The sequence below is a fragment of the Megascapheus bottae genome, chromosome 6 (assembly GCF_031878675.1).
Source record: "Megascapheus bottae isolate mThoBot1 chromosome 6, mThoBot2.hap1, whole genome shotgun sequence".
Lineage (NCBI taxonomy): Eukaryota > Metazoa > Chordata > Mammalia > Rodentia > Geomyidae > Megascapheus > Megascapheus bottae.
Genome location: NC_143514.1, coordinates 39,334,362 through 39,348,265, shown reverse-complemented (window position 1 = coordinate 39,348,265; position 13,904 = coordinate 39,334,362). Strand labels below are relative to the sequence as shown.

The 13,904-nt window shown below is 45.0% G+C and overlaps 1 protein-coding gene across 1 annotated transcript in view; it reads left to right on the top strand.

Moving 5' to 3' along the window:
- The first annotated feature begins 1,200 nt into the window (after positions 1-1,200).
- Positions 1,201-13,904, top strand: part of Il12rb2 (interleukin 12 receptor subunit beta 2) — a 59,881-nt gene continuing 47,177 nt past the window's right edge. Inside the window, exons 1-4 of the mRNA XM_090334641.1 lie at positions 1,201-1,298; positions 3,324-3,593; positions 12,458-12,572; positions 13,624-13,808. Of these exons, the coding sequence (XP_090190767.1) occupies positions 1,223-1,298; positions 3,324-3,593; positions 12,458-12,572; positions 13,624-13,808 (646 nt within the window). The 5' untranslated portion in view covers positions 1,201-1,222. The remainder of the gene's footprint in view (positions 1,299-3,323; positions 3,594-12,457; positions 12,573-13,623; positions 13,809-13,904) is intronic.

The following is a 13,904-nucleotide window of genomic DNA, read 5'->3' as shown; positions in this document are numbered from 1 at the left end:
TAAGGTCTGCCGAAAGGAAACTCCACGCAGTTCAGGAGAAGAGGGTTTATTGCGTGAGGAAAGAGCAGACTCCTACCGCCCAAGATGGAGTTAGGCGAGCAAGAGAGCTTATGGCGGGAAGTGAGAGATTATATAGGGGGAGGGGTATAGCTACAGTGGAAGTGGATGTGATCTCAGAGGATGGGGAAATACTTCAGAACTGGGGGACCTCCCACTGCCCTCAGGCATGCCAGTTGCCAGGGTTACAGGTGCTGGGTGGGGATTTCCAGGAAGTAGGGGGAGAGCGCCAAGGGAAGAACTCACTTCTTCCAGGTGGTCCTAGCAGAATTCTTCAGTTGAGGAGAGGTGGTGACGGTAGGGGACCAGAGCTTAGAAGTATATTTGAGTTGTAGATCTGCCCCTGAAAGGCTTTAGCTTACAGATGATAAGGCCAATAGACTGGATGAGATTCCTATAGAGAAAGTCGAAATAAAGCAAAAGCCGGTCCTGAGTGTGCTGAGGTCTTCATAGTGTTGCATCAACAGAAGGCAGCCAGCAGAGCACACAAGATGCTTAGACTACTTCCAGAATGGTGACCAGGATAAAGGAGGGGTTAAAGGGAGCGGCTACAAAGCCCTCTAGGGAGCAGGAATGAGGAGTTTCTATGGAATTAGAAGATAAAGTCTTTGGGAGCTGATTAGATCATAGGGCAATTCCCATATAAATTGATTAGTGCCTGAGCTGCCTTGCTCTGTCTACTGCACAAGGACCCAGCTGGAGAGTATTAAAACCAGAAAACAAGAAGAAGAAAAAACAGAAAACACGTAGCCTCTTGGTTTGGGACTTTTCAGTCTCGGATGGCAACATGTATATGGCACACCATCTCCTCTCCAGGCCTTCTCAATTTATTTCTTTTATTTGTCTGTAGTTTGTGCTCTCTATTCCAGGCTGCCCTTGACCTCTCAAACCTACTGCCTGGCATTATGCATAAATGCCCCTGCACTTCTGTTGACTCTAAGAAGCTTTATTAAAATGGGGGTTGTGAAGTGGCTGAGATTTTTCAGCTTATTTCTCTTATTAAAAAACAAAAATAACAAAATCTTAACATGGAGGAACAGAGAGTGCTGCTTTAAGTTCTTGTAGATCATTTGGGTTCTGGTATTTCCTAGATGTATTTCACATGAACGAATTTGTTTTCTTTTCCAAGGAAAAAACAAGAGTTGTATTCCAGAGTTGACTGTTGATGGCACTTGCTGTTAGAGGATGCACACTGGCACTTGTTTTTATAACCATGTGGCTGTTGATTCAAGCAAACATAGGTAAGAAACTTCCATAAGCTGGCCGACATAAGGATTTGTTCCTTAAACTCTCAGTTATAGATGTATTCACGGTCCCAAGTGGTCTTTTATAGCCAGTCTTTTGTCACTTAAATGTAGGACTCTAGTTCTATAACTAATATGCATTTATTTCATTTAGGTTAAGGATTAATTTAAGACTCCAGTTATATCTATTGCTCTTAAGAAAGTGGCTGGGAAACTCAGGCATCATGAATGGATGCTGTACGTGAAAGTCCATTGTATCATTAAGCTACTCCAGAGAAGAATGCCATCCAGAGGACTGAGGCTTAAAGCGAGCCTGTGCAGACAGCCTACAAGACTCCATATACATTAACAACAAAAGGCTAGGGTGGAAGTGTGGCTCAAGTGGTAGAATACCAGCCAAGCAAAAAAAAGTTGGCTTTTTTCATATATTTTTATTGTAATTAATAGAAGGGTTACATTGTATCCACCAGAAAGAAGGTGCATTATTTCACAAACATTGATACCCTTTCTCATGTCTTGGTCCCCATTTCCCTCCCCCCTGGATTTTTTTTTTTAAGATTGAAAGTTTGTTTTTGGTTTTCAAGCCTATTCAAATCAAAGAAGATCAAACATGTAAGATTAGAATGAGACTTCATTTTTATTGCAAAATAATTTTCACTATGTTCTTTACTTGACTCAAATAACTCAAAAAAAATCATCTTGTTAGTAGTTGATCCAGGCACTCCTCAAGTTACTGACTCATCCTGAAAAAAGATTGTCAATGGAGACTTCATAGTACATTTGAAAACTGAGAGTGAATCTTTTTTTTTTTTTGCCAGTCCTGGGACTTGAACCCAGGGCCTGGGCTTTCTTAAGGCTAGCACCTCTTCTGGATTTTTCTGTGCATGTGGTACCAAGGAATTGAACCCAGGGCTTTGTGCATGCAAGGAAAACACTGTACCATTAGGCCACACTTCCAGCCCCTCCTAGGTTCTTTTTATTGAAGCTTGTCATTGAAAGGCTTCTAGAAATAAGCAAAAGACTTCTGATTTAAACAGGGATTTAACATGGCATCTAGAATACAGGATAGATAGATAGATAGATAGATAGATAGATAGATAGATTATATTGTACTCTTCTGAAATAGGAGTATTCCTGTCATTTGTATCACCTGAAAGAAATATCAAAATATGAATTGTAAGACCTAATTTCCTTCCTCCCCCTCCTTTTTACCCCCTCCTTTTTTCCCCCTTATCTTCCTTTTATACCTCTTTCTCTCTCACTCTGTCTCTCAGACTCTCTCTCTCTCTCTCCCTCTCTCTCTCTCTCTCTTTCTATTTTTCTGAACCAGGTTCTCATTACATGGCCAAGGCTGTCCTGGAACTCTCAATTCCCCTGCCTCAGCCTTGAAATGTTGGGATGACAGCCATGCCAGGCTCCCAGGTTTCCACCAGCTTCCACCCTTGACACCAACTGTACACACAACAGAGCCTTTCAATATTTTCTTTGTCACAAAATAATGTGAGAAATTATACATATTTTATACTGATAAAACAATGTAAGTGACATCTATTTAATAGTGCTTATATTTGAAGTAAGAAAAGGAATTATTCCTTGAAAATGTTCCTGAAGTTTGCAGTAGTCTTTCAAACCTGTCTCCTGTGTTTTGTTCTTGCTATGAGGATTGAAGTAAGCATTATAAATGATACATGGTAGTGCCAAGCAGTGTGATTTATTCTAGAAAGCCTGATTTGGCTATAAGAGAGGCTGATATTTTCCTGGAACTGTGTTCCTGAATGTTCTTCCAACTCTATTTGGTCACCATTTTCTCATTGATAGTTCTAACTGGAGTATGACTGTTTGGAGGAGGATATGCATTCTTAAGTCAAGCACAATTCAGCTTGACGATGGCTGCCTTTCTTCTCATGGTAGCTCACCACTTCTTCCATAGCAATGGGGGTTATGAAGTGGCTTCATTGTGTTCTGCTTTGGAGGAGCACAGAAGCCCTCTGCGCTGACATGACATCTTCCTTCCACCTGCAGATGTGTGCCCAAAAGGCGACGTCACGGCTTTGCCTTCCCGTGTGATTTCACTTGGATCAGCTGTCAATATTTCCTGCTCTCTGAAGAACAATTCCAGTGCTCACAAGTTAATCCTCTACAGGTCCAACAGAGAAATTGCTTCTCACCGCGGGGATTCCGTCAGTGTGCAGGTCACCCATCTTCCCCTGGGGACGACCTTGTTTGTCTGCAAGCTGGCCTCTGCCCACAGGGCCGAGAGTCGCGTGTGTGGAGTAGTGGTCTCAGTTGGAGGTGAATGAATTTTCCAAATTCCTAAAGAAATGATGGTGCTTGCTGTGCGTTAAGCAGAAACCAAATCCAAGCCAGAATTCTCCCTTCTCTCATCACACGAAGTATTTTATTTTGATCGCAGCATGAAAGCCTCAGTGTGGAATGGCCAGGGTCTTATTTAGGGTCTTATTTATCCCACCCACTTCTTTCTCTCCCTCCCCCCTCCTCCCTTCTCCTTTTTCCCCTCTCTCTGGCTTCTCCATCTTCTCTCTCCTCTCTCACTCATCTCTTCCTCTCTCTTCTCTTTTCCTTTTTTTTCTTCTCCTTAGCTTTTCCCCCTCTCTCTCTCTGATCACTTCTCTCTCCTCTCTCTCCTTCTCTCTCCCTTCTCTTTTCCTCTTTTTCACTTCTCCCTGTTCTCTCTCCTCTCTCACTCCTCCCTTCCTCTCATCCCTCTTTCTCATTGCTCTCTCCTCTCTCGTCACTCTTCCATCTCTCTTCATTTTCTTTTCTCTCTCCCCCTCCTCTTTTTCTCCTCTTTCTGCTCCCTCTCTTTCCCCTTCTCGCGCTTATTGAACTGCCGCCCTTGAATTTCAGTGCTAGGAAGGAAATAGATGCCTTCAGTCATACCATGGTCCCTATTTACTTTTGGAACTTGGTTTAAAGCTGCACCCTCCTCAAAGGAAAAAAGAATATCTCTTTCAGCTTTATGCAGCCCAGGCTGAGGGCTCACGGCTGAACACCGCTCCCCTCCCTCACTTCACACGTGGTCAGTCTTCATCCATGCTCCCCCACCCCCTGGTTATCAGTGGTAGCAGAGGTTAAAGCAGTGACCATGCTTATGGTCTTTTCTTGGCTTCTCTGGGAAACTGCTTGAACATGCTAACACTTCAAAGGGGAAGGGACTTGCAAAGGGGAATCAAATATGACTAATGTGTCATGGAACATTGGGGATGGTTCTAGGAATGTGACACTAGTAGATTCCATTGTCATGCAAACATCACTGAGTATTTTCCCTAACTAAATGGCTATGCCATCATTAGGCCCTATGATCCCATGAGACCACTGCTATATGTGTGATCTGTTACTGACTGACATATCATCGTGGGGGCACATGGTATAAAGTGCTGATGTTACTGTAGTTTCCACAGGAAGTATACTGTTGCTCCTCTCGGGGGCAGCAACACAGGAACGGGGAGGGACACACAGGGCCAGCCTGTAGTCCCCCGGGAGCCGAGCGAGATGGTAAGTGTCGAAGACCCAGCCCTCCCCCAATCACCGGGGAAGAAAAAACCACGCTGAGTCAGAAGCAGTGTTAACCATGAAAGCGCATCAGATCTCTCTGCTGATCTCTCCGATGCTCTCCTTCTTTATTGCGTCAGACAATTAGTTACATACTGTTAGGGTAGGAGAAGGTGGGCACCGGGAAGCTAGCCAATAGGAAGAGGGCCCCTGTGCTACCACTAAGGGTCTGGGTGGGCTTTCAGGTAGTGGGCAGGACAGGTGCAGGAAAGCGCGCGAGACTTGAGCTGCTGCGAGACCCGCGAAACTGCGGGGGGTTCAATCGAGTCACGTACACAGCCTTAAGAGAGGTATGCAAAAGACCAAATGCCTGGACAATGCCCTTTAATTGCAGCTGAGCCAGAATCAGGCTTCAGAGATGGAGGCTAGGCCCCAACAATTCCCCCTTTTTTGTTTATTAGAACAGGGGGGGACAAGCGCGCAAAACCCCTGTCTTAGGTCGTCCCCTTCAGGGGATCTTACCCGTCATTGAGCGCTCTGCGGCCTTCTGTCCCACAGTACAGATCACCCCCGGGCCTGTCTTAGGTTGTCCCCGCTCCAGAGATCTTACCCGTCATTGGCTCTCGGGGAGACATCTAAGGGGAGTCAAGGGATCCTTCCTCGTTATTGGGCTCTCCTTGGTCATAGGAGTTATTGGCATTGGTAGCAAGCCTCTGGTAATGCACCTGTACGATCATCAATTGAGTGGATTCGTTCATCAACTGAATGGATTCTATCCTGCTTTGAATGAATTGTAACCTTATTGATAACACAGGGCCCAAAAGTTAAGAGTAAGAAGAAGAGGAGTATAGGGCCAAGGAAGGACATAGGGTAGCCATCTATGCAGTCCGGTCCAGAGGATGTTGATGATGGGTATCTTGACTCCAAGAAGAAACAGGATCAGCACTGTAAGGTCCATCATTTATTCTGAAAAAGAAGAGAGAGAGAGAGATATCCTCAGGAGGCAGAGAGCCTTCTGGGTGTTCATCAGTATTATTGGGGTCCCTCCATATTTGGGGACAATATTTAAGATCCCTTGTAGGGACCCAAATTGGCTTTGTTTCATCAGTGGGGAAAACACAACCAAATCCTCTTCCAGCTGTAATGAGGGGGTCAGGGCCCCTCCACTCCCCATTAAGGGGGTCCTTCCACCGGACATAGACAGTTCGATAGGGAATAGAAGTTGTCCAATGTTTCTGGAAGGGTGAGAGATGTTCCCCTTTGGCAAAATTTAAAATATTGAGAGTAAACAAAGCCATCTTTAGCTGATCATGGGGGGGGAGTGTATTCCCCCTTTTTTGTTTTATTAATTGAGATTTAAGGACATGGTTATATCTTTCTACTATTGCTTGTCCTCTGGGATTATGAGGGATGCCAGTAGTATGGGTAATTTGCCATTTTTTAAAGAAGTCATCAAGAGACTTGCTTACAAAACATGGACCGTTATCGGTTTTTATTTGGTCTGGCAATCCGAGAGTAGCAAAACATTGAAGAAAATGACTGATAGCATGTTTAGCTCTCTCCCCAGAATGGGCTGTAGCCCAACAGGCATGGGAAAAGGTGTCTATTGTTAAAAAAATGTATTTAAGTTTTCCAAAAAAGGGAAAATGTGTAACATCCGTTTGCCACAGATTTTTAGGCCTAAGGCCTCGAGGGTTAACAACACCCATTTGGAGTGGTGGAACCTGTAAGAAAGGGTGGCATGACTTGCAGGTCCTAATAATCTTTTTTAGGTCTTTAATAGCAACTTGGGGAAATCGGTGGTGTAGTCCCCTCCAGTTGGCATGCGTGAGCCGATGGAAAGAGATAGCCTCCTGTAAAGTGTAACATTCAGAATTAGAGGCTAACTGGTCAGCGAGGGCATTGCCTTTGGTCAAAATACTTGGAAGGCTTTGATGTCCCCTCAGATGTTGAATAAACATAGGAGCAATCCTTTGTTTGAGCAAATTTCTAGCTTGAATCATCAAAGGAGTGATGGGGTTGCTATCAAGTTTAATATGAGCTTCTACGAGGTTAGGTAACAAATTGACCACATACAGGCTATCTGAGAATAGGTTAAGAGGACCAGTAACCTCATATAGAGCTAAGACCACCGCATAAAGTTCCTTAAATTGCGCTGAATCCTGTATTTCATGAAACAGGGTCACTGCAGGAGAATTGCCTTTACCTGGGGAGAAAATAACAACAGAAGCCCCCTTCTTTCCTCCATCCGTGAATACGGTGGGGAAGGAGGGATCAGCTTCACCTAGAAAAAGTTTTGGAGGTCGCCACTCCAGCTGGCTAAAGGAGCGCATCCATTTATGGGGACCATAATGACAATCCACTTTACCTGGAAAGCCTTCCATGGCTATTGCAAGTCTAGCATTATTTCTTTGTAGCCAAGAGAAATCATTAATCCTAAAAGGGACGATAAGAGAGTGGGGTTCACTCCCAAAAAGACGAGTGGATAAGTCTCGTCCTTTGACAATGCAATCTGCCATCTGGTCAGTCATGGAGTAAACTCTAGGTGTTCCTCCGACTGACAGGTGAATCCAGTGAAGAGGTTCCCCTTCCTGGCCTAAAAGGGCAGTAAAGAGGGTCTGTCCTGATAGGACATAGAGTGTTAGGGGCATAGCAGGATCATACCTCTTTAAGGCTGCTTCATTGATAGCTAATTGAATTTTATTTAGAACCTCTTTATGATCAGCTGACAATGTTACTATGGAGGTCAGATCAAGAGCCTTTAAGAGATCAAAAAGAGGTGTGAGGGTTGCAGTGGTTATAGGGATCCATGGTCTCATCCAATTAATTTCACCAAGAAGTTTTTGAAGTTGGGGCAGGGTATAAGTATCTTGGATAGCCAATTGGGGTTTTAAAGGAGACACAACATCCAGTGTTAGGACAGATCCCAGGATTTTAAAGGGGGGTATCTTTTGGATTTTTTCTGGGGCAATTTGGAAGCCATTATCTTTTAACAGTTGGAGACATTTATTAAAAAGACAATCTAAATGCTGAGTGTCTGGGCTTCCTATAATGATATCATCCATATATACATAGAAAAGTGAGTCTGTCTCCTCGTTAAGAGGGGATAAGACTCTAGACATATAGTCCTGACATATAGGAGGACTATTGGCCATACCTTGAGGTAGAACTGTCCATTCAAAACGCAAATCAGGGCCTTTATAATTTAATGAAGGAAGGGAGAAGGCAAACTTCTCAGTATCTTCTGGGTGGAGAGGAATAGAGAAAAAACAGTCTTTGATGTCTATGACTATGAGATATTGGTCATTAGGAATGGCAGGTATCCAGGGCATCCCCCTTTGGGGGGTCCCAAAAAGTTCCATCCTCTCATTTATTTTTCTCAAATCTTGGAGTAGTCTCCACTTGCCATTAGGCTTTTTAATCATAAATACTGGGGAGTTCCAAGGGCTCAAAGACTTCCTTTTTATGCTTTTCTCAACTCTATCAACAAAAGTAGACAGGTCCTCTCTTGGTCTTTGGTTAGTTCCTGCTATAGGAGACTCAGAGGGACCCTCCTCCAGTTTTCTCCAGGCCGCTAGGCCCAAAGCTCTAATCTGATCCTGATAGGGAGGGGGTATGGTTGCCTGCTGGACCCCCGTTGAGTACTGATCGGAGGTCCCTGTAAGCATCCCCAAAGTAATGGGGATTACAGGTTGCACGTGTTGGTTCCTCTCCGCCTGTTGGTGGCATTCTTCTATATACAGGGCACACCAGTTAATGAACAGTGGGCCTGGAAGAACTGCTTTGGCTAGAGCCATCCAATCGGCTGCAGTACATGGTTGATGAGCAAGGCCTTGGAGGATGGTTTCCGTCCAAGAAGCATTAGGGCCAACTTCTAAGACAGCTTTTTTGAGTTCCTTAAGGTCGCCAGGCTCCCAGGGATACCCGGTTGCAGGGCGGTTACCACCCGGGTCAATATTAACAGGGAAAAGCTGGCAGTACTCAGGGCCAGGTTCAAATGGTGCCTCACTAGTGACACTGTCTGTTGGGGTCACGCTCTCCGGCCTTTCTGACACACTTCCATTCAAAGGCTGCAATATCTTGTGGACCTCAGAAGCACCGTGCAGAAGCCTGTCTGGTGAATGGAGCCCTGGCAGGCCCAGACCCTCCTGTGAGACTACTGAGGGTGGATGGAACCCTGGCGCTGTGGGGGTTGGGAAGCTAACAGGGCACACTAGGCCCGGACCCTCCTGTGAGACTACTGAGGGCTCATGGCCTGGGTTTGATGGGGGAGGGGTAAAGGGTGGCTCCTTCTCATCTCCCTGAGGGGAACTTGGCCTTTCAGTAGACAATGAGAGATTAGCATCTCCGCAGGGAGTAAGGGAGGCATCTGGCCCCTCTTTGTTAACTGTGTCCCCAGGAGACTCAGGCCTCTCCTTGGAAAGTTGAGGAGAAAAACTAGAAACGCCTCGTGGAGGAATCTCCCCTTGATTAATCTGGGCTTTTCTGATTAGATGCTCAATTTTGTCCCAAGTATTCCAGTCTACCAAGTTGCTAGTTGGCAGCCACAGGGCAATTTTAACTAAAGTATCCCAAACTTTACATGTCTGTGCAACTAAAATCTCTAACCCTCGACTTTTAAGGAAGAGCTTAAGAGAGTCAAGGGAAGGGTCATTCTTAGAAAGGTTCTTTCCCATATTTGATGGGAGTACACTTACCCGCAGTCCGATTAGCTCGTCGGCGGTGAGTTTCTCGAGCACGTGGAGCCCTCACACGGGGCGGCAGTTTCCTCACACGGGGCACCAGATGTTGCTCCTCTCGGGGGCAGCAACACAGGAACGGGGAGGGACACACAGGGCCAGCCTGTAGTCCCCCGGGAGCCGAGCGAGATGGTAAGTGTCGAAGACCCAGCCCTCCCCCAATCACCGGGGAAGAAAAAACCACGCTGAGTCAGAAGCAGTGTTAACCATGAAAGCGCATCAGATCTCTCTGCTGATCTCTCCGATGCTCTCCTTCTTTATTGCGTCAGACAATTAGTTACATACTGTTAGGGTAGGAGAAGGTGGGCACCGGGAAGCTAGCCAATAGGAAGAGGGCCCCTGTGCTACCACTAAGGGTCTGGGTGGGCTTTCAGGTAGTGGGCAGGACAGGTGCAGGAAAGCGCGCGAGACTTGAGCTGCTGCGAGACCCGCGAAACTGCGGGGGGTTCAATCGAGTCACGTACACAGCCTTAAGAGAGGTATGCAAAAGACCAAATGCCTGGACAATGCCCTTTAATTGCAGCTGAGCCAGAATCAGGCTTCAGAGATGGAGGCTAGGCCCCAACAGTATACCTGGTTGGTTGGCCTTTTAGGTAGAGCCTCAGAAAGAGTACATGCCGATGCATACCTGTAACCCTAGCCCATCAGGAGGCTGAGATCAAACCAAGACTTGAAGCCAACTAAGGCAGGAATGTCTATGAGTCTTTTAACTCCAGTTAACCACCAAAAAGCCAGAGCTGTAGCTCCACTAGCCTTAGGCAAAAAAACCCTCAGGACTCAGGCCCCGAGTTCCAGTCCTAGGACTGTCACACACCAAAAAAAAAAGATGATGTAAAAAGAAAATAGAAAAATATAAATGTATACCCTTAAAAAAAGACAGATGGTCAGAAATTGATGGAAAATACAGGACAACAAAAATACATCTAACTTCTGAAACACAGAGATATTTAGAAGAAAATAAAGGAAAGAACCAATGCATAAATAATATAGGGGCATTTTCTCAAATGGAAAGACCAGCATTCGTGGAATATTAATGCAGTGAGGATCCAGAAGGATAAATGATACGGACCTCAGTGGAAGGTCATGCACACTGCACTATACTCAGGAAGCAGAAGTAGGAGAATTGTGGTCTGGATCCAGCCTGCGCAAAAGTATGAGACCTTGTCTGAAAGACAAACTAAAAGCAAAAGCACTGGAAGTGTGGTTCTGAGGTAGAGCAGGTGCCTACCTCACAGTGCTGCATCACAGCACTGTTCCCCTCCTCTCCCACCAGAGAGAGAAGGAGAAAGAAGAAGGACTCCAGGCCATTGAGAACAGCAGCAATTCTCATCTAAGTCCAAACAATAGTCAAAGCAAAATAAAAATATTTTAGCCTTGCAATAGAAGGGACCAGGTATATACTTCTTATACACCTTTGTATTTCTTCAGTGAGCACTGTGCCTGGTCTATTAATGTCTATGTGCATAAAGAATAAATTGTTTTGCCAGTCCTGGAGCTTGAACGCAGGGCCTGGGCACTGTCCTTGGGGGCTTTCTCAAGGCTAGAGCTCTACCACTTGAACCAAAGCACCATTGCCGGCTTTTTCTACATATGTGGTACCGAGAAAGGGAACCAGGGTCTTTATGCATGCTAGGCAAGCACTCTACCACTAGGCCAAACTCCGGGCCACATAGAATGAATTTATAAATGCTTATGAAGTAGGCCAAGTGATATACTGTAGAAATTAGGTATAGGTGGTAGAGCCTCTATGAGGATAAGTGGGTAGAAGTTTCTTGGCAGTGTCTATCATGTGAATGGACACAGAGACTTTATTTTTTTTTCATTTTTATTTTTATGGATCTTGAGGTTTAAAGTTGGGACTGGGAGCTATTCCTGAGCTCTTTTGTTCAAGGCTAGTACCCTTCCACTTTGAGCCACAGTTCCATTTCCAGTTTTCTAGTGGTTAAATGGAGATAAGAGTCACATAGACATTACTGCCTGGGTTGGCTTTGGACCACAGTCCTCAGATCTCAGCCTCCTGAGTAGCTAGGATTACAGAAAAGCACCACCTGGAGCCAGGTGTTTTGGAGTCTTTGTTTGGGTTGATTTGTTTCCTTTTAAACAGATCTCACTATGCAGCCCAGGTAGGTCTCAAACTCATGATCTTCCTCCTTCAGCCTTCTTAGTGCTGGGATGCTAACTTTTTATGCTAAACTTTTTTTTTTTTTTTTTTTTTTTTTTGCCAGTCCTGGGCTTGAGCTCAGGGCCTGACCACCCTTGGACTTTCTCAAGGCTAGAGCTCTACCACTTGAGCCTCAGCACCACTTCCGGCTTTTTTCTATGTATGTGGTACCGAGGAATCGAACCCGGGTCTCCATGCATGCTAGGCAAGCACTTTAACCACTAGGCCAAACTCCCGGCCCTATGCTAAACTTTTTTATTAGCTTCAGGAATCTGGAACTGGTACTGGATACTCACCTGTCCCTTTACATAGTAGAATACGGAACAAAGGTTTGGACTTCTCAGCCACATTCTGGGCCGAGCCCAGATTCTACCACTTAATTTTGTATTCATCGACAGCATTAGTGCATTTCTCTGAGTCTTTGATTTTATCTTTGAAAAAATTCTGATACTAGTATCACAGAGTACTAAGCTATCTCATTAAGAAGAGCTGCACATAAGATCCCTAGCCAGGGCTTTGTAGATAGTAAGTGATCAATTGATTGATGTTTGCCTCTGTTGTTACTCTACTTATAAGAAATGCATGCCTGTAGGGGAAATTTGAGCCTGATGGAAGCTGTCTTTGTCTCGGTTGAGGAGGATCTGTGAGGAGTTACTATGAATCGGTTGGTGAATAATAATTCAGACAGCACTCTCTCCCACATGGTATTTCAAAATGCAAAATCTTTCTATTTCTTTTGAAAGTTGTTCCAGAGCAGCCTCAGAACTTATCTTGTGAGCAGAAGGGAGAACATGGGACTGTGGCCTGCACATGGAGCCGAGGACGAGACACACATCTGTACACCGAGTACACGTTACAGTGAGTGGGAGATGGCATGACCCACCAGTTCATCTCTACCAGGGGAAAGCAGAACTGGATACTCTAGACAATAAGATTCCTGAGGAGAAAATTGCCCCAGGGTTCATCAATGCATTCTCCCTCACTTATCCAAACTGGGAAACCTGACCTCTTGGTCCTGAGCTCCCAGTCTCCGGTAGGTCACCAAGGCTCAAATGGAGGATGCTCGTCCCTACTCTAGTTGCAGTCTTGGAGTCATAACTCTTTCTTGTAGTCAGAGATTTCTCTTTAAGACATAGTTGGCTTATGGTAGAGTCCACAGGAAGAGGGTCTGGGGAGACCCTCTTCCTTGGAGCAGATTTCAGGATCCCATCACAGATCAAGCTGATGGGACTGTGGCTGAGCATTCAGGACCTGGGAAGAGTGCTTGTATGAACACTGTTTTGGCTCCCTGAGGACCCAGGAGCTGACATTTCTCTGCACCAGATGACGCAGTGGTCACAGAGCCTTTGATACAGGTTGGAACTGCCCTCGGGAGCCAAATGGCAGCCTTGATTTTGAGAATTCACTGTAGGCACATTTACTCATTTATATGAGCATCAAAACTTGAATAAATCTGTTATACTAAATAAAAGTGATGGATGAAATATAGTTTTATTTATGAGAATATGATGCGAATATTCCCATGGAATATTCATATTAATATTAAGACTAAGCTTCAAAAACTGTGAAGTTTTAGGGGTTGTAGATATGGCTTGATAGAGCACCAGCCAATGAGCATCAGATACTGAGATGGAATCCCAATTTTGGAACAAAGGAAGGAAAGGAGGAAAGAAAGAAAGAAGGAAGGAAGGAGGGAAGGAAAAGGAAAGGAAGGGAAGGGAGGGAGGGAGGGAGGGAGGGGGGAGGAAGAAAAGAAGGAAGGAAGGAAGGAAGGAAGGAAGGAAGGAAGGAAGGAAGGAAGGAAGGGGAAAAATTCTGAAGTTTTAAATGTTTGTTTTGTTCTTTTCCACTAAAAAGAGAACGTAGCTCTTAAAGTATTTTGCTAAATACAGTTGTGTTTTGTTAATAGGTTAAATGGACCAAAAAATTTAACGTGGCAGAAGCAATGCAGGGAGAATTACTGTGAGTGGCTGGACCTTGGAGTCAACCTAACCCCTGAGTTACCTGAACCCACGTTCACAGCCAAGGTCACAGTCACCAACAGTCTTGGAAACTCGTCTTCACGTTTGTCTACATTTACATTCTCAGACATAGGTACACTTGACCTTTTGTCAGTGTCGTTCATTGACATATGATATTTAACATCGTGTGTGTGTGTGTGTGTGTGTGTGTGTGTGTGTGTGTGTGTGT